This window comes from Parasteatoda tepidariorum, chromosome 10, assembly GCF_982258835.1.
Source record: "Parasteatoda tepidariorum strain Cologne lab strain chromosome 10, Ptep-v5.0, whole genome shotgun sequence".
Taxonomy (NCBI): domain Eukaryota; kingdom Metazoa; phylum Arthropoda; class Arachnida; order Araneae; family Theridiidae; genus Parasteatoda; species Parasteatoda tepidariorum.
In genome coordinates this window covers 70,933,620-70,954,647 of record NC_141764.1, presented here as the reverse complement: position 1 = coordinate 70,954,647, position 21,028 = coordinate 70,933,620, and the positions used below count along the sequence as shown (strand labels likewise).

Below are 21,028 nucleotides of genomic sequence, written 5' to 3'. Positions count from 1 at the left end.
AAAAGTAGAAAGACAAAATCTCAAACACAAGTAAAATTTATATTTAAAAATATAAATTTATGCTCAACAGCATTTACTTAAACACTACACAGGGTGCGTAGCCAAATTATTCAACAAAAAATAAGCACCTTCTAAGCACTTTTCAAGCACTCAAAAAATATTTTTAAGCAATTTAAAAACATATCATAATTAGGCAGGACTTGAAAGTTTTTGACAATTGACGGTTTTATCTTGTTTTAACCATCATGTCAATAAAAAAAAAAGAAACTTTTGGCATTGTTTTTGACAATTGTCAAAAAATCATGCAATTTTGAATCCTGTAAAACAAATGGCGTTTTCATATGCTAAGGACCGACAATACGCCGAAATAGATTGGGGTTGAATTAATTGTGAAAACGTTGAATAGAACAATGTGAACTTCGTCTTTTTACATAATTCGAAGCAAAATCAACATAGTAAAAGGAAAATCTCATTTTGAAAAAGGGAAAATTAAGCACATTTTAAAATCACTCAATGAAAAAAGCAACTTTTAAAAAACGAAAATGAGCACCTTTAAGCACTTTTCAAAAACACTACGCACCATGCTACATTAAGAGAACCTTATAAACAAATAAGTTTTCATTATTTCTTTTCTTTTTACTTTAAAGAAATAAAGGAAATGAAGAGAAAGAAGCACTTAATGTAGATAGCATAAGTGGTAAATCTATCAATGCCATCCGTACCTTCAAAGAAAGAAATTTATAGAAAATAAGCACATAAAATTTTTTATGCATATAACTGAAGAAATTTTCTTCAACCACAAATATTCAATGAAAGAGCACAAAATTGTATTTGATTATTAAATGTGAAATATTATAGTAAAAAAGTAAAAAATTTTGTCATAAAAATCATTATTTTCTTACAAATCAGTATGGTTATATATCTTCATATTTAGTAAGTGATAATTTTTACCTGGCTGCCCAAGCAAAAGGCATTCTGTAATGCCCCAGTCTCTGGCAACAAGAGCGAGCAATCTTTTGAACTTTTGTTCCTAGGCGTCCATTACTAGAAGCAGACTGAGCTCTGATATAAGGCTCAGCAGCTTGAGATATGTTACCTTGCAAGACTTTTTCTATTTTCAACACAAAAAACAGCTCTGATTCTGGATGTGGAACATTAAAAATAGCCTAAATAATAATGAACAATTTTATTAAAACATGCAGAAACTTATGTTTTTTTTTTCGCTTAACAGACCACAAATACACAATTTTTTTTAAGGTTTAATATTATTTATAGCACAGAAATTTAAAGTTAATTGAAAAAAAAAAAGCTTCCTTTAAAGCATACATGTATTTACACAGGAAAATTAAACAACCCAACTCCTGGTAATGCAGTGTATTAGACTAAACTAGTTAATAATGTAATACTTTTAAAATTTATAATTAGTACAGTAGGGAACCGATTATCCGGAACGATCGGGACCATCGCTATTCCGGATAACTGATTTTTCCGGATTTCTGAATCGCTTAAAAAAGCCGTTTTTTTTATTGTTAAACCCAACTAAAAAAAAATTTTTTGGGGGGAAATAATCTTAAAAAGAAGAAAAAACGATGGAGTAATACACTAATGATTATTTCCAAAATGATGGTAAGGTAAACATCTTTCAAAAAAAGAAAGAAAAATCCTAAAATCTTATGAGGAAAAATTTTTTTTTTAAAAAAGATGGCGGGAAAATTTATCGAATTTCGTTCCGGTTTTTTGGTTTTCCGGTTTTCTGATTTCCGGATAACGGGTTCTGTACTGTATTATTTAAAAGAAAGAAAAATTCCTTTATCACCAAATGTTGCAGCTTAATTAAAAATTCCTTTGAAGTTCTAAATCAATGTCATAAGGAAACCGAAGTATTTTGCACAGTCCTATTTTTTTAAACAATAATTTAATATTTTTAGCATGATTATTTTACAGTTAAACAGTGCATGTCATCAAAAGTATAATAATTAAGAATGCTAACAAAGTTGGAATTATATTTCATGATTCAGAAGAAATCTAAATAATTTTACATGCATGGAACACATATATAATTTTCATTATTCAGATGTTTTCCGTTTTGGTGAATGAAATAAAGTTTTTGTATGATGGTTTTTCTAAGGAAATGATTCTTCTTCAAGGTAGAGGAGTCAACACACTGTCCATATTTCTTCTAGCAGCCTAGTAAAAAGTAGCCTTCATGTAAATTTTGTCAAAGATCAAAGAATTAGTCAAATGATCAAAGAATTTGGACAAATTGTCAAGTTATTAAAATTCCTAGCCTCTATAGTTATAATCCTGTAGTAAAAAAGACTCTAGTGTCAGAGAGTTAGTAGGTTATATCCTCCTCAAGAGTCAGATTAATATATTACGCCTTATTAATAATAAGGTATCAATACTCCACATTAAAAAGCATCAATACCACTGATACAATCATAGCGCAGAATTGATTCTAATCCAGACCACAAAATCTACATTTGCCATTATTGACCAAATATTTACGGCTGGCAAGTAAGTTTCGTCCTGTAAAATGTTATGTTGAAAATTTAACTGTCATATTTTTTCCAACAGTTTACAGTGGACAGTTACTCGTATAACCCAATGTATAAGCCTACTTTTCAAACTTCAAAATTTTATGAAAATAATAAAATTTTAGTCTGGCGTAATAAAATTTTAGTCTGAAATGTCAGGCGCTGTACTAATTAATACTTTAAATAATATTAATACTTTATAAAACTCCTACTGATTGAAACTTTAGAATATAGACACTAATTGATACAGAGACTCAATTTATGTTTTAACTTATTGATATCTAGGACTTATTGATATCAGTAGGACTATATTAATTTCCATATTGATTTGTCTTTTCGAATGAGAAACAAAATTACATATTCAAAATACCACTGAGAAATATTTTATTTTAAATCAAATTTATTAAATTAAATATTTTCTGTTCTCTTTTGTATTTGGAAAAAGAAATTTCACTTTAAGTAGAGAGAATTCAGGGGTTAACTTTTCCAAAAAAAATTCAGCAGTTGAATTGTTAAAAGAGAAAAAAATCACGATGAAATAAATATCCAGATTGATGCAAACAATAAAAAGCTAATTTATATAACTAGGGTAATTAAACATTACTCTAACACTAGTTAACATTGTCTAAATTAAATTACACTTTTAGTCAGTATTATCTAAATAAAAAAAAATTTAAAAATTAATTTCTTTTCTACATTAATTTCTGAGGAGCCAAATTTAAAATAGTGGATTGAACTTCAAAACAGAATTAATATTTGCAAATTTCTGCCATTTTATAACAGATTTCTACATTTCTTCCATTTTTTTAAGAAAAAAATTTAAACTAACATATTAATGACGCAAAGTACACATTCTAAAATGATTGATTTAAAATTAATCCATTAAAAAATTTTTCATTTATTTTACTGAAAGTTAATTCGAAAGTTTTTTCTTTTTAAAAACCTATTAATAAGACCGACTTCAATTTTTATGTCTTTTTATTGCACAATCTTAAATTTCACAGCTTGTTCAAAATTTCAGACATAATTGACATTTTCTTTGGTAACATGAAATATATCAATCTAGAAAGATCATTCAAATGCTTATCTCCAAGCAAAACTCATTTTGGATTTTATCCTATTTCGAATCACAAAATGACTTTTTCACAAGTAGCTGTAGTTATCAGTATTAAAGCAATAAATTTCCTGAATTCAGGATCTATGAAAAGGAAATGAATATATTTATCCTTGAATATATTTACAACGCATGTTATCTCATTTTTAAGTACAGTTACAAAAAACAAAAAAAAAGAGAGAGGGAGATTTCAACGGAAAATCTACACAGAATATTTTTACTCTTGGTAAAATTTTTGAGGAGTGAAATTCCTATCCAGCATGTGAAATATGTAACTAGATACACTTTGGCGAATTTTGATTTTCATACTTAATAAATAAAAAATATATAATACCTGTTTAGGGAAAGCTAACCATTCTTCTCCAATGTCTTTTAAATGAGGATTTGCTGTGTGATTCGTTTCACCATTACAGTGTGAATACGTTAAAATTTGGTTGCTGGGAGTGCTATTTTTTCTTCCCTTTTTGGGTAGCATATTCCGAATGTAAGGGTGATTAACATCAAAATGGAAATCTTCACTGACTTTTCTACCCTTTTTGGCATCATAAATAGCTAAAGTTGTAATATAAGGCTCAACCTAATCGAAATAAAATATTCATAACATAAATACATTCCAATTGAATAATTTTTGCTAAGATAATTTCTGGAAAAGATATAATTTACCTGGCATAAAGAATTTTTTTCATTTTCTAGAGGAACTTGCAGTTTAAAACTTAATTCTTCACATCTGACAAATATTTTAACACCAAATTCTTCCTTAAAGGGCTTTACGTCTTTCTCCAAATCATGGTAATTAGATAAATGCAGTGATCTCTAAAATATACACCAACACAATCAAAACAAATAAAAAATTAAACTTTTATTTATGAAGTGTGAATCAAAAAGAAGAATAGTAACCTGCATATCTGGAAAAATAGCAAACAGATTTTGACGATTTTCTTTACGAGCAAAAGCAATGGAAAAGTCTGTCTCTCGGGCATACTGAAAAAAGTTAATTGTTTATTTTTTAATAAGTAACAAAGCATTTTAAAATTTTTTGATTAAAAGCATCTATGGCTAATGTTTTCAATACAAAATTAAGCATAAATATGCTCAATCAATGTCTGGAAATATGTTCAGTCTATTTCTAGAAAAAATGCTTATTGTTGTTAGAGTGTAAAAATCTAATATAGTTAAAAGTAGCAACATATGGGTAATACTTTGTGATTATGGGAGAGTTAAAATTTATCAACAAGAAAAAAGAAATTTTCTTATTAGTCTTAACATGGTCGGATCGATTATTTAGAATATCTATAATAAGCAAAATTAATGTTAACTAACCATATATTTTGCAAAATAATTAGCTTTTAAGAACTATGATAGATATACTTTTATATTTAAAAAGCTGAATCAGTTAAACAATAATTTATGCAACTTTGGTGAAATACTTAGAGCATCTTTTATCAAAATAAAAAAGAAAGAAAATTTAACATAATTTTGAGACGATTTCAAAATCGAAATTTGAGTCATCAACTTTCTTTTTTGGAACTGAAGCTGCTAGTCTTAAATCTCCAACTACAATAGATGCAAAAGCTCTGTTGTGGCTACTTAGCTACAAGCTTTTCAAATGGATAACTTTAGTTCTAATCAAAACAAACTAGTAAATAAAGACATAAACTGATGTTTACTGACTCATACAAGGCTTATTCATTTAGTTCATTTTGATAAATACCAAGTAAACATTTATTTAAAAAAGTATTCATTTATTTTATTAAAAATGTATAGGATTGCCTTGTTTGGATAAATTATAACTGAATGCAGAATTTTACACTACCGTCGACACATGCATTTTTGTGGGTGTAGTGTTTTATCTAAATTTTATTCATGTTGATAAGAAGGGTTCGATGTACATTTTTAACTTTTGTTTTGTTTAAGATAATATTGAAAAAATCATGTCAATCAACACATGGATCCAATTATGGAAACATATCAGAATAGATACAAAAACCTAAAATGATATTTTAATTTACCATGATTTTTTCAACTTCGCAACAGAAAACACCATCAATTCTAATAAACTAAAATAATACAAAATGCAATAAGTTTAGCTAACCAAATAAATCTTAGAACTTAATAGCAATTTTTTTTTTAATTGTTAAATATGCTATTTAATGTTTCTTGTATAGTCTTGGTAAAGTAAAAAAGAGCAAACATCAAATACACAGATAAATAAAATTTAATCAGCTCTTAAATAAATCAACTGTTAATCAATCATACTTGATCAATTAAAAGAGAACTGTTTAAATAGCCTTATTAATTTTCCCCATTAAAAAGAATCTTACTTTAGCTAACTCAGGATTCTTGCTATGTTCTAACCCCTTTAAAGTTCCATAACCAAACGGTGATGGCGGGCTACTAGATAAAAAATCATCTAAAATAGGAAAATTAATGAACATGAGAAAATCAGAAAATAAACCATGCAATTTAATAAGTGATGTAATTAAAAAAAAAAGAAGTAAGTTACTTGTTTCAGGAGAGAGAGGAAGCTTTTTATTACTATCAGAAGCATTTTTTGAATTTAGTAAAACAGTATTGAGATTGGAAATCCAGCTTTCTAGTTCCTTTTCATTCTCAGCAGCTAAGATGCAGGATTTGTGACCTTCTCCCATTTGTAGTTCAAAGCCAAGTTTACTTCTTTTAGAACTCTGCAAGGAAAATAGATTAAGGTTGTTTTTCGAAGGCTCTGTCATCATATGAAATTATGCTTCTTTTTGCAAATAATATGCTATTTTTATGACTGCTGTGAAATCGCAACCATCAGGTCAAGTTCAGCCTACCTGAAGCCAGCACCCGGCTCATAAACAGTTGCAAAAACTGAGATTAAGAGAGTGTTTTTGATAATTTTCATCTAGGTGACAAATTGTTGCCAAATTGGCGATTTTTGAAACAGTTTCATAACTTTTAAAATATTTAAGTAATCTGTCTGTTCTAAAGCCCAGATAATTCTTCATGGCAAAATTATATATATAGTTTAAAATCACCGCATTTCTTTAAGTGTAAGGCACTTAAACTATAGCTTTTTTATTTTCCTTGGCAGCGCTAAATAAGCAGAAATCTCTGAACAAACATGAAGAGGCACATATGAAAACAGATAAGTTTTAGCATGGCAAACGCAATGGATAATCTTGCAAAATTTTGTCATTTTTTTTAAAAATATACATCATGCAATTTCAGATAATTCTTAATATTATTACTTAAATTTTGAAATAATTGTTCTGAATAATCACAATTAGGAAAATAATTTTTTAGTATAACAACTAATTTTTCTTTATACTGTTATTTTTTATTCAAATGTCTAACTAATTTAACTATTTCTTAGGATGGGCTCATAGACTACCTTGTTGCAATAGCCTTTTGCTAATGAATAATGAGATAGAATTGGTATCATGTTTCTTGAATGATGAATATGTGTTAATTTAATACAGAAAATTTTTTAGTATTAAAATAAATATGATACAGAATACATTGAGACATTTTGGACTAATGCATTTAAAATTTAATCAAAAGAATAACCCTAAAAGTATCTGGTTTTATAGCCAAAATTGAGCAAATATATATTTAAATATTTTCTTTTTGAACATAAAACTATCAAAACTATAGTTCAAAAATATCTTTTTGTGTACAGGATTTAAGACTTAAACTTTAGTTTTTGAATACACGAAAATTCAGTAAACATCAAAATTTTGAGGCAATAAACAGGATTTTGTTGATAGTGTCAGATATGTACATAACTTTAGTACATATAAAAACAAAACTTAATTTTAAGGTGGAATGTAAAAAAAAAGTTTTGGTAATACTATCTAGATTTCTTTAAGTCCAATGATTATAAAGGAATGGATATTGGTTATCCTTTCCATGTGAAAATTGTGCTTATCTGATAGGTGAGTATCACAAAAATACTTACCCTAAATTAGTCATCAAGATTTTAAAAGTAAAAACAAGATAGTTACCACTAAATTTATCTAACTTATGATTAAATTTTTTCTACTTGTTTCATTTTATATCGATGAATTAAATGTAACAAAAATGGAATGTCCACTGCAGTTAAACAAACAACCAGTTAATGGATAAAGATTTATGCCGAACTTCTTCTATTAGCCTATAAGTAATGTAAAAATGTGTTTCCATTGTAAATATCAGAAAACAATAAAGAAAAAGATTTTAGAATAATTACCCGCACGACTTTATTGCAAAAATCCATACAGAGTGCACCTTTTGAATCAGATTTGCGATCATCTTTGTGAAACTCCAAAGTATGTGTACCATCAACTTCTTGCCGTAAACAAACATAGCGCCTTTTAAAAGACTGAAAAAAGAAAATAAATAAGTAGTAATTTAAACCTTTTTTTAAGGAAATTTGAAATACATTTTAAATAATATTTATTGAGTTTTCTTTAAATGTTACTTTTGATTTTTTGTAATTTCACACTAATTAGTTGACATTTTATTGACTACCAAATAGGCAATATTTTTTAAACTCAAGATTTGAAAGAAGAAGAAAAAAAAGAAAAAGTAGAAATTTTTTAAATGCTTGAATTTTTCTTCTTGCACAAAAACAAAAGTTAAAAATAAATAAAGTAAATATGCAAGATACCACTATTACAAAAAATCTATAATTACATTAGCAGTTTAGGTATAAATACAAAGACAATTTTTTTTTTTTAAATTGAGACTTATTTAAAAAATAACAGCACTGAAGATAAGTAAAAGATGATTATGGCTATCAAACAGCAAACTTATTAAATCACTTTAGTAAGAAAAGAAATTTAAAAAACGGAGTTTTGCACAGCTTTTTTCAAGGTTGCTACGCAAATTGAAGATATAAATTCCCTCTTTTTTTTCAAGATTCTCAAGAAGAATTAGATTTATTCTGCTGTTTTTTTAAAATTAATATCCATTGTAAGGTTTACAGAAGTAGAGTTTAATAAAATAAATATTAGTTATAATTTATTTTATAAGTAGGATAAGCAGCCTTAAATATTTTCCTCAAACAAAAAATTGGAATTAGATCATTCCAAGTAAAAATGAATGGTAAAATCATTAACTTGAAATTTGCACAAAAGATTGTCTTAATATATTTGTTGAGTTTTGAACCAGGGTTAATATAATATTCTGAAGTTTCAGAAAAATGTCTATGAGCAATGCCTCCCCATTGAATAACATAGAGAAAATTGGAGAGCAATTATGTTCAATCCCTAAATCAGTTAGTGACCCAATAGATAAAGGATTAACTTATAACTCAACTATTATACTTCTTTTAAATAACAAATTTAGTAAATATTCAAATACAACTTAAATTTGGAGAGAAGCAAAAAGAAAATTTTAATAAAAAAATGCTTCGACATAATAGGACATAAATTATTCAAAATACATTTTACAAAATTGCAAAAAATACAAAGTTAAATAAAACTAATTTTTAAACAATTAAGACACTGAAACTAAGAAATTACTTTAGTTGCAAGACTAATGAAACTATCAGTGCCAGATTCTGGACCTTTTAACAGAAAACCTTCTTTTATAACAGCACTCTCACTACCAGCAGAAACCTATAAAAAATAATTATAATATCACTATTTATAAAATTCATTGTATTATTTTAAATTGCAACAAGCATAAATTAAAGATATTTTAAATTTAAAATAATAGTTATATTAAAAACCTATTGGTTTCTTGCACTTATTGGCATCGCATTACTCATTTTGAAATTAAAATGGCCTACACATAAGCTAAGCAAAATTCTTCTCCTTATGCTGACACCTAGCACAGGAAAGTATAGTTACAAGAAAAGAAAGCATGCTGGTTTTTGCCTTGATTTTGATAATAATCAAAGAATTTTAAGTTAATAAGTTATAACATTAAGTTATAAGTTATATAACTCAAAAGTGTAATAAACATCATACTTAAACTAAGCATTACAATTAGACCGGAAAAATCATGCAACTGTAATTTTCAGAAATTTATATTTTTCTCTCCTTAAAATAAATTGGACAACCGCACGGCAAAATACTAAAAAATTCGCAATAAATGCCCACTCTCCTTTAATTCTTAACGTTCTGTCAATTAACAAATTCAAAAAAATTGATCGACTGATGTTACTTGTCAAAATTTAGGGTTTTGTTTTCTTTAAGAGGCCTTTGTTTATACCTCTTTCTGTTGTTGTGTGGTGATTTGTTCGGGGCAAAGTGGTTGCAATGTACGCCATAAGTAGTAATTCAAACCTTTTTATTTTTAATTCTTAACAATTAATATCAAACATTTAGCAGTTGGCATAAATAATAGCAGGATAAATACAACTGGATGTTAGTTTCCTTTATCTTTTTACCAAGCCTATTGAATAACTGCAATATTCTGTACAACGTTCCACAGATGTGATGCTGTTGTTGGCCATTAAAGCAGAGGGTTGCGATTGTTCTTGTTCTCCAGTGGCACCATCTATGGCCAAGATTTCGACTTCTACCACATCTATACATCACACCCGTTTTATAGGGCAGATCCATTCATTCGCCCACAAATTGTAGTTTTGACCTGAACCTAAGAACGATCAATCTTCAATTTAGTACTCGCAGAAGTATTGATTTGTTATCAGAACACGGACAGGGTTCCCACTCTATGATGAGATTGGAATTCAAGGACTTTCCAGGACTTTTCAAGGACCTCAACAAAATTTTCAAGGACCTTAATCTAAGACCAATTTTAAAAATTATTCTCTTCTATTTTACTAGACGCAATAATGCTTGTTGTGGCAATAATTAATTTCAAATATAATACCTAAATGCTTTGCCTATATAGAGAGAAGAGAGTATATGTATTATGGACTAAAATTTATATTTTTTTAAAAACAACCCTACTGGTTTTACATATTAATTCACAAAATCATTTTCAGCACAATCTATAACTAATGGTAATGAGGTGTTAATGGTGAAATCCTTTAATCCTGTGTATTTCCATGTGAAGGCTGCATGAAAGACAGAGCTAAATCTTAGGTATTCCATATTCCATGACTATTCCATAACCCCCTCCTCTCCTCTATTAAACATCGTTTCTGAAATTATTAATCCATAATTTACACTACCTTCTCTAAATGTTATGCAGCAACAATTCTTTCTGAAAATAAAAATTAGAAGGAACATATCCCATTTTCACCATGTTTAAAATGTTGGACCAATTTCAATATTACCTGTTTTTTCCAAAATCATTGAAAAAGCTCTAGCTGATAAAATGTACAATTATTTAAAACATACAAATTTTGTCTCTGTTAATCAACATGGATTTATTAAAGGCAAAAGTACAGAAAAAGATTTTGGAATTTTCAAAATTTATTCATAATAGTATTGCTGAACATAAGATAACAGTAGCTATATTTCTTGATATATCAAAAGCTTTCGATAATGTCAATCACAATCTTTTAATTAAAAAATTAGAATTTTCTGGTTTCAGAGGAATTATGTTAAATTGGTTTATTTCATATCTTTCAAACAGAGAACATAGAGTTAAAATCCGAAGTAATTTTAGTAATTATATTTTTTCAAACAGTGGTGTTCCTCAAGGATCTATTCTAGGACCCTTATTGTTTATTATATTCATCAATGACTTTTGTCAACTCAAACTTTTTGGTAAGATAATAACATATGCTGATGATTCCGTAATTTAGTATTCTTGCACTGATTTAAATCAACTAATTTTTCAAATTGAATCTGATTTACGCGTAATTTCAAAATGGTTTACAATAAATGACTTAAATTTAAATCTAAATAAAACTAAATATATTTATTTCAGTTTAAGAAAATCAGAATTTAACTTAAATTTAAAATTTCACTCTCTCTCCTGCAAAAGTACTAATGAAAATTGTCAATGCTATATTCTATCTGTAGATAATATCAAATATTTAGGACTATATATCGATTCTAATTTGAAATGGAAAACACATATTAACAATTTAGTTAAAAAATTGCGTTTTGTTTTAGTTAAATTTTATCACCTTACGAATAAAATTCATTTCAATTTTGTGAAAGCACTCTATTACTCCTGGGTTTATTCTTTAATTAATTATGGTGCAATAATATATGGCGGTGAATATAAAACTAATTTACTTCCCTTAATCTCAGCTCAGAATAAATGCTTCAAGATTATTAATTCCCTAAATATAAATAATTCAAGTGTAACTACTACCAATATATATACAAGAATTAACCTATTACCATTTCGCCATAATGTATTTTTTCGTATTTTACTCTATTTACACAACAATAAATTAATATGCAAATTAAAAACTAATGTGTCTGAAAGGAGACCAACTGAAATGTATGAGATTCCCCTCTTTACAAAAGAAATTTCACAAAAACAGTTTTTTTACTTAGCACCTAAATTATATAATAAATTACCATTTCAGTTGCAAAACATCAAAATATATTCTTCTTTTAAGCGTGCTTTATTTCAATTTGTGATGAACATTGACGATTTAGATCTCTATTTTTCACTTTAAAGGAAGCATTTGATTTTTTATACCAGTCTTGTGCCAATCCAAATAAATTTCTTATGTTACCTTTGTTATTTTTTTTTATATTGTTTCATGCATTTTTTTTTTTTTTTTGTTTTCTATTATTACAGTGTTCAACAATATATGACGTCTTATTATGAGCAAAATAATTTATGATTGTAATACCCCCTTTTTTTTCTTTCTTTTTCTTAATTTCTATTTTAAATTTATAGTATTACTTTTCTTTGTCGCCTGGACAGGATTTTCCTCTTGACGACGAATATATATTCTTTGTATTTATGTGTTTTTGTTCCCAATAAAGTTATATTTTTGTTTGTTTAAAAAAAATTAAAAAAAAAAGCATTATTCGTTATGTGCAATCCACAACTGCCAATGAATATGATCTGGTGGGAATATTTCTCTCCTAATTCACACTGAAGCTTCTAATAGAATTTTCAATTGACATAGGGTCCATCCATGGATAATTGAAGTATTTTAGAGAGCTTTTAACCATCATCCATGCATTTGTAAAAAGAGGACAAAATATTTTCTGCAGTTCCATGACCCATAAATTGGGAGGTAAGATACTTAGTGCAAACTTTATTATCAATTCCTTACCATAATGTCCATCTGCTTAGATTGTAGAGACTGATTTAACGTCTCATCAAAGAGTACAGTGTAGCAATCAACATTCTTCAGCTCATTTATAAGAATCCCTTTGAAGTATAGTGCCAATCCAAAGGAGCCCAAATAGGCTCACTTTGTGGCACTACAAAAAAATTGTCTCGCTATACAGCTATCAGCAAACATTTTGGAGAACAATTTACTAATCCCTTCACAGGAGTTACATGAATAATTACTAGTGATGCACTTCAGACTACAGAGAATTTCAGCATCAAGCACATTCCTTTTGACCAGATAAGAAGACAATGTTACCTTGGCCACTAAAGTTTCTGTTTCACATGGGGCACACGATGTTGAAGGAGTATTTACACCAGATGAATTAAATGTTCATGTCTTTGGAAAAAGAGAACTCAGGGCATGAGACTGCTTTTTTGTTTTACCTTTCTTTGATGCGTGATTTCAGAGCAGATTCTTCCATTTTCGCGATATCGATCTCCTTCAGGCATAATCGGCACTTGGCTCTGAACTTCTTTTCGGGCATCAATAAAATCCATTCTTTATAAGCTTGATTATCCACCCATTGGGGATTAAAATAGCACTTCCCAGGCATGACTAGTCTAAACTACATAACACAAATACGAAGCCGTGCCTTTGCGAATAAAGCTTTGCGTGCCTTTGCGCTTTACAATAAAGTTTTGAAATGACGCAAACGTAAGGACAAGTGCGAATGGTAAAACGGCAAATTTATTGAAAACTACAAGGTGCATATTGTTATGAAATTCGAGAGTATTCCAGTTTCGATAAGAAAAAAGAATATCTAAGCATATGCGACAGAAGATGAAGTGGAGTCTCGCCCCGAACGCATTGATTGTCTGCTGTGCTCCGCGCGCTTGGCAGACACCAAGACGTTAGGCCCGGTTAGAAACGGTGGCGTTAAAAAACACGTGAGAGATCTCGGGAACAAAACAGAAAGATCCGTGGGTGTTTTATAAAAAGGGCCGTCGGCAGTATTGGACAAATTCAAGGACCTATCAAGTTTTTTTAAGGACCTAAGTCGTTTTTCAAGCACTTTCAAGGACCTAAATTTAGCAAAAAAAAATTTCAAGGACTCTCAAGGATCGTGGGAACCCTGACGGAGGACTTTGTGATCTGACAAATTTAACATGCACTAGTCACCATTTACTACATGGGGACTCTTCGGCCGGCTGGATTCAAACTACCTTTATCACAAATGTGAGTCCAGCGGCCTGCCAACCAGGCTATCTCTACCAACAGATGTGATTACAGTAAGAAGTGTAAGATTTGTTTAGCCATTTTGTCATTTTATAGAAAGCTTCTGAAGCTGGGAATTCTCTTATATCAGAAAGGGAAAGTTGAGAGAGAACCTGAATTATACTGAACTTGATAAATCGATGAACCTCGGTTAAAATTAGAGGGATCCTGAAAAACCCTCTGTTGTTGATCTCTGCATTACTTAGCTAATGCCATGCCTGTTTCGATAGTGCTTATAGCGGCAATGTCATGTTGTCATACCAAATGTGCAATGGGAGTTGATGAATCACATAAAACATTTTATGCACTTTCCAAAATTATTTTTTACACATTTTTAGGTAGGCTTTTGATGATGATCAAACATTAATATCAAAAATGTGTTTTGTAAGTATTTCAAAATTTTTGTGAAATCCAGTAAAAAGTTATAACAATAATAAAAATTAAATATCAATTGTAAAACTAGATTTTTGCTCACAGGTAACAGTAACTTTTATATATTTAAAATCTTACTGAATCTTTGCCAACATCTGTCTCAGTATCCACTTCATAGATTTGGTCTTCTAACTCACTTTGACGTGGAAATCTAAATGAAATTAAGAAAAAAGGATAAATGTTTGAAATGTAAAGTGACAATAATATGAACTTTTTAATTATAGAATTCTCAAACCACAGAAATAGAAAGAAAAAAAAGAATATTTTATTCTGCTTCACATATTTTATACTGAAATATGGAAGACATATAAATAGAAATTATTTGATCTAGTAAATAATTTTGTTAATAAATGACTTAATGTATAACATAGATCAATATTAATATTTACACCCATCAATGGCTTCTTCTTAATAAATTTTTTAGGTCAGGTATTAACAAAGAACAAAAATAAATATTTTTGAAAGATCAACTTTCTGTTTCATTAAATAGAAAAAGTGGAACTCACAAGCGAAATTTTTAATTTAATTTTTAACCTCTTCACACTGCACATAATTTCTGATTGAGGTAAAAAAGATAAAAAATAGCGATGTGTACTAATTTCATTAAACTTATCTTTCATATGTTTTATTTGGTAGCAAATTAAAATTTTAAAATTAACTTTGAGAAAAAAGAAAATTATGGTACAAAATTAACCTTGAATCAAGCAATGAAGGAATAGCAGCCAACAAAATCTTAAGCTGAAAACTATACCATACATTATATTTAGGATTCAATTGGTAGGCAGAGAAAACTTGTATATACATACACATTCATGAAATTTTTAAGTATTTTTTGTCTCATTCTAGAACATATTTTAGAGATGTTTTAATTAAATACAAAATAAATGCATGAATGCAGTGATCAAAATTATAAATGACAGTACAGATCAGAATAACATTAATTTAAAAGTAGTGCCATTCTTTGCTTTTGGCCTTCACATTTAACCATTATTTAAGAGGAGGCTTACCGTAAAAGAAACTGTTCATCATGAATTCTTTTTCAGCTCCACAAGCAAATTAGAATTTAAAATATAAAAAAGTGCGTCTAGGTATACTTAGAGTAAGACATGACGTTTTAAATGGAAAAAAAAAATTAAATATCAAAATGCAAACGAATTATTGGAAGAAAACTTCCCCATTGCATAATCCTAAATTACTCCCTTTTAAATTATTTAAGGAGGTGAAAGAAAATTTGCGCTGAAAATTTTTTTACATGGTATAGTGTCCACTTAGACATTTATATGTGAACGAATAATTTTTTCTTTTATTAATAAGGAATAGATTTTTCTGAAATTTCACCTTCTGAAAAAAAAAAAAAACTAAATATACCTTTTTTTTAAAAATATAATACATAATACACAGTCAGAAAATAGTTAATTACTTACCTTGGCAATTGTAGGTAGGATCCTGAATAAGCCTTATATTTATAATTAATTACATTCCAATTTTTCACATAAGTCTTTAAACATTGTTTAGTGAGTAACGATGATATTTCTTCATCCCTTAAATTTGGAATAGTTGGAGTAACTGTTCGATGAGTTCTGGTTATAATTTCTTCCTAAAAAGTATTAACATTACGTGACTCAAAAGTAACTATTAATAAAAATTAAACTTATTTCTGTAAAATTAACTTTTTTAAAATTAATTTAGTTTTTATAATTTATTTGATAACACAAACTATATTTTTTAAGCAGCACAACATAAATAATAAATTTATCAACTAAAAAAAAAATCATACAAGTAACAATTTGATGATTCTGCATGTATGAAACTATCTACTGACAAATTTGCTTTCTCACGCTATCGATTGACCAACCTGTTTTTTTGAAATAATGCCTACACAATGTCTTTATTAACTATTTATATCAATAAATTTTCTCTTGCTACCAAGGTAGGATTCATAATCTGCATTTAAAGCTGAAATGATATCAATTGCACATACAATACCGTAAATACTGAAGTATAAGTGGACCCCAATTTATTCGATTATGAAATGACAAATTACTAGTATGTTGGGGCATAAATCAGCTGCTTGAAAAAAAAGGAAAAAAAATATGGAAATTTCTAATGTAAAAAAAAAAGGCAAAATATGGATTCAATTGTTATTGTAAAATTGTTAAAAAAAAAGTGTGAAATTTCAAATATTTTAAATCATGGTGAAGACGTTTTGTTGTGGAAATAATCAGATAAGGAGGAAATAGAATGTACTGCAGAGTGGGATCTGTATGATGACATTGTTAACGTTACTGAATCCAACACAGATGATGTTCTGGAATCTTTAACCTATGTTTTGAACGTTTTCATTGTGTTATATTTTTTCACACTCTTGAATAAATCATTTTAGCTTTTCTTATTCTTAATTTTTTTCTGAACTTAATTTAAAGTATCATTTCTATAGGAGCCTTTATTTGTAAAAAAAATATGACAGAAAATGCAAAACTAATTTTATATAACATTAAAACTAGTTTTAGAAAGAGGTAAATTGATATTTATATTTTATTTATAACTATGTCATTGATTTTAATGCTTTGATACTTCCCTATGAATGAATGTCTAACTTAATTACAGGTGCAAGAGTGACCCCTCTGATTTTTGTAAGACTTTGGGGATTTGAAAAGTCGACCTATACACTGGGACATACAGAATGTTGCAGAATTTACCTTTCATGTTCGTAAAGCAATATTTCATGAATTAGTGTATACATGGTATTTATCTGTTGTAGAGTCCACGAAGCCAAGTTCGCCCACGTGTAGAAACAATGCCAGATTTTAATTTACACAGATCACCAGTACTGAGAATACACGTAGGCGTATGATATATGACAATATTGATAATATTATCCAGAACAATGATTATTGTACATGTTGATAAATTTTGTTTGGGTATTAAAAATATTGAACAATAAATAAATTAGATTAACAAGAAAAATTTTTGCGATATATTGTTAAATATCAAAACATTTTTTTAGACATTAACAACAAGAAATAAAAATTATTACTATATTGGCTTTACTATTTCTTAGTACTATTTGGTACTATATTAATACTATATTGGGACCAATATTGGTTTTGGCAACAACTTTTGGAAGCAGTCGCCAATATGTGTCAATTACTTTTAATAACTGATAATTACTATTTATAAATATTTCCGCAAGGAAAAATCATTGTACACAATTGTAACTACATCAATTCCTCCTCTAGTTCAATTTTAGCACTCAGACAGAGCACACATTATTCACTAATTTGTTTAGTACATTTGAAAGTAATTGTTACTTAAAATGTTAATTCATTAAATAATTTAAAATGCTTAAACTTAACCTCTATATATAATGTCAATTTAACAATATAATTCATTACCCTTTTTGATTAAGTTCATAATGTTGAGCTACTAATGTACTACAAAGACATGTCAATGAAGAAAACATTTCCGAAATTGGTTGCTTTTTAAAAACGTCACATGGCTAAAGGGATATTTATACTTGATTTATATTTAAGCGTTGATAGTCAGAAGTCAAAAGAAAAATAAATAAAAAACATTGAAAAAAGTTTCAAACCACTATAATAAAAGTTTATTACCGTAACATCATCTTGAGGAAAAAGTAACATCTCCCGTAATGGATCATTTTGAAGTAAAGTCTTATTTTTATGAAAAAATGCTTCGAATTCAACAGGTTCAATAAGTTGTGGCTTTACCTGGAAGAAAACAAAACAAAATTGAAAGAATATCTTAGGCCAAATTATTATAATTTAGTATCAATAAAATAAACAATTTAAACTTATTAAAATATTTAATATGAATGCATATCGAACTGTTAAAGCATGAATGCAAATTACACTCTAATCATTGTAATTCCCTGTTATCATATTTGATACGGCCAAAATATTTATGTGTGATGGCCAATATAATTTGTTAGCTATTTTTAATTACATCTGATAACTATTAACAATAACCAAATATTTAAAAGTAAAATAATTAATGGAAAATATCACATTGACTAAAATAATTACCACTAAAGTTTGGTAATTGTAATCATGTCTATGGGTTGGCAAATACTAGCTGTTCCCAAATTAATATGTTTTAAGGCAGAATAATCTCCATGCAAAGTCACAGAAATAAACACTATCTTGAAATGTTGCTAATGTAAAGGTTAAGGTGCAAGTATTATTATTTGATTATCAACCATAACTGGAGATTAGTAATAATAACTGTGATTAGTAAAAATATCCTAAAAGAAAGTCAGCTAAAGTAAATAGTAAGTGAGAATTTGACTTTTATATAAGCAATTGCAATTGTATATAATTTAACAGTCTGGTTAATATACTAAAAATGCATATTGGACATGATTAATGTGCATTTAACTTTGAATATTAAACTGAAATAAATTACAAACGGAAGACATATTTAGGATATAATTTGTAACCATCATTAGGTAAGCCAAATAGTATTTTATTAACTTATTGCAACTATAAGAACTGATCAATGACATTTAAGTGATTTTTAGTTGACTTAAACAGGTAGGGATGTCCTTTATCTCCTTTTAAAAAGCATTCATTCATTTTTGCAAAACCGAAAATGTAAGTAGAGAATCTGGTAGGTTTAAAAAAATAGAAGTTACACCTGAAAATTAATAACATAATTTTGTGCTTTTTCTTTTAAAGTTAGCTACTTTACATTAAGCTAGTTACTTTACATTGTAAATTGAATCAATAGATTTAGATACAAGAAAATTAATCATACAATTAAATTCCTTCCTTTTTTTCTGCTATTCATTGTGATACTATTCCCTCTTATCATTTTACTAAAAAAAGTGGTTACACTAATATACTCTAGGTGTAGAAGCAATTACTAACCTAAGAATAGCTTTAAACAATGACGAATTAGAAAGATTTGGTATTTTTGGTAATTGGACGACCAAATGAATGTTTAAGATTAAATAAATAAAGGAGATTCCAGGACTTAAGTTGCTTAAAATCTCAGATTTTTTTTCCATTATTGATATTAAATCTTTTTAGGTTCGTCTAACTGTTATTGGTGTTACATATTGTATAATTTAAATCAATGGTTAATTAGCTAAAATAAATAACATTGTATAGAGTGAAAAAAATCTTAAAAGTATGGATTATGTATGATTTTTTTTTTGATAATATATGTTACATTTAAGATGAAAAAATATAAATACGTTTTATATTTTCTAAAGGCCGGCCAGGTGGCCGAGCGGTTAGCGTGCCTGACTGCGGAGCCAATGGCTGCGGGTTCGAATCCCGCTCTGGGCATGGATGTTTCTCTCTGTGCTGTCCTCTGTTGTGTGTGATGTGTGAATGTGGCCCACCCTATGAACGGGTTTGTGGCAGTGTGGCGTGGGTAATGTTGCTCGCCTCCGTGACTTAGGTTCACAGGTGCCCACTGGGTAACGCTAAATGAGCAACACTTCCGGCATCTTCCGAGGCGAAGAACGAGAGTTCAAGTGCCTGCCGTTATTTAAAAAAAAAAAATATTTTCTAAAGTCGTCTGTCATTCTGATTCTACTTCTGTGGGATTTTACTTAAAGTTTGTTTGAATTTATCATGGACACTGCAGTTTCTAAATGCACTATTATAATTCAGAAACAAAATATTATCTTTTGGTAAACACATGAAATATTTTCATGAAAGTCTCTTTTTTTTTTTTTTTTGAAAGTTTTTCTTTTTTTTTTTTTTAACAGGTACGGTAGGAATGATAACATTGAAAATAAACAAAAACATTTTAAACATTAAGATTGATATTCTTAAAAATTTAATTTGATATCTTAAAAAACGAAATGCTTTTACATTATAGGGTAAGGAAAAAGTAGTAATAATTTATTTTTGCTCAGTATAAATTAAATAAAAATGATAATTCATAATAATTCTTTGAAACTTTATAATCGCGGTTCAACAGAAATGCGGTTTAACTGAATATCTCTTACTGTTTATTATGCACAAACTTATTAATAAAAGTAAAAAAAATCAAAAACAACGCATAATACCAAAAATATGACATTCTTGCTATACGACAGTTAAATTTAGGAATTCGAAACAAACGCAAAGTAAAAGACAAATGTTTACGGGTTCATAACAAGTGTTTTAGGAAAGAACGATTTTTTTTTTTTAAATTCACTAAAAGTATATTTTTTATTGGAATACGTTCAGAAATAATTATACGAAAACAATTGTTTCTCTTCAACAACGTAGTATGACAAAATAAAATACTTAAAATAACTTACAATTAAAGTACTTTCGCGAACAGCTTGAGAAACCGTTTCCCGAACTTGTGCAGCCGATCCCGGTTTATTTAGACTACGGGTAAATTTTCGTTCAGCCATCTGATAAAATTAATAACGTATCAAACATAAAATCAAGAAATAAATAGATTTTAAAACTGAAAACCATGCTCAGTGAAATAGTAAACAGTGGGACAGACGATCTGTGACACTTCTTAAATGACAAACATTTCCCGTTGCCAAATAAATTGTAAAAC

The 21,028-nt window shown here is 28.3% G+C and overlaps 1 protein-coding gene across 2 annotated transcripts in view; it reads right to left on the bottom strand.

Moving 5' to 3' along the window:
- The window catches only part of Ziz (dedicator of cytokinesis protein Ziz), an 85,891-nt gene extending 64,879 nt beyond the window's left edge, over nt 1-21,012 (bottom strand). For both annotated transcript variants that reach the window (XM_087152670.1, XM_087152671.1), the window contains exons 1-12: nt 20,775-21,012; nt 18,109-18,225; nt 15,919-16,091; nt 14,573-14,645; nt 9,141-9,236; nt 7,865-7,996; nt 6,155-6,335; nt 5,973-6,061; nt 4,549-4,632; nt 4,315-4,464; nt 3,986-4,228; nt 952-1,166 (exon numbers count right to left, since the gene is read on the bottom strand). In XM_087152670.1, the coding sequence (XP_087008796.1) occupies nt 952-1,166; nt 3,986-4,228; nt 4,315-4,464; nt 4,549-4,632; nt 5,973-6,061; nt 6,155-6,335; nt 7,865-7,996; nt 9,141-9,236; nt 14,573-14,645; nt 15,919-16,091; nt 18,109-18,225; nt 20,775-20,873 (1,652 nt within the window). In that variant the 5' untranslated portion in view covers nt 20,874-21,012. The remainder of the gene's footprint in view (nt 1-951; nt 1,167-3,985; nt 4,229-4,314; nt 4,465-4,548; nt 4,633-5,972; nt 6,062-6,154; nt 6,336-7,864; nt 7,997-9,140; nt 9,237-14,572; nt 14,646-15,918; nt 16,092-18,108; nt 18,226-20,774) is intronic.
- Nucleotides 21,013-21,028: the final 16 nt, after the last annotated feature.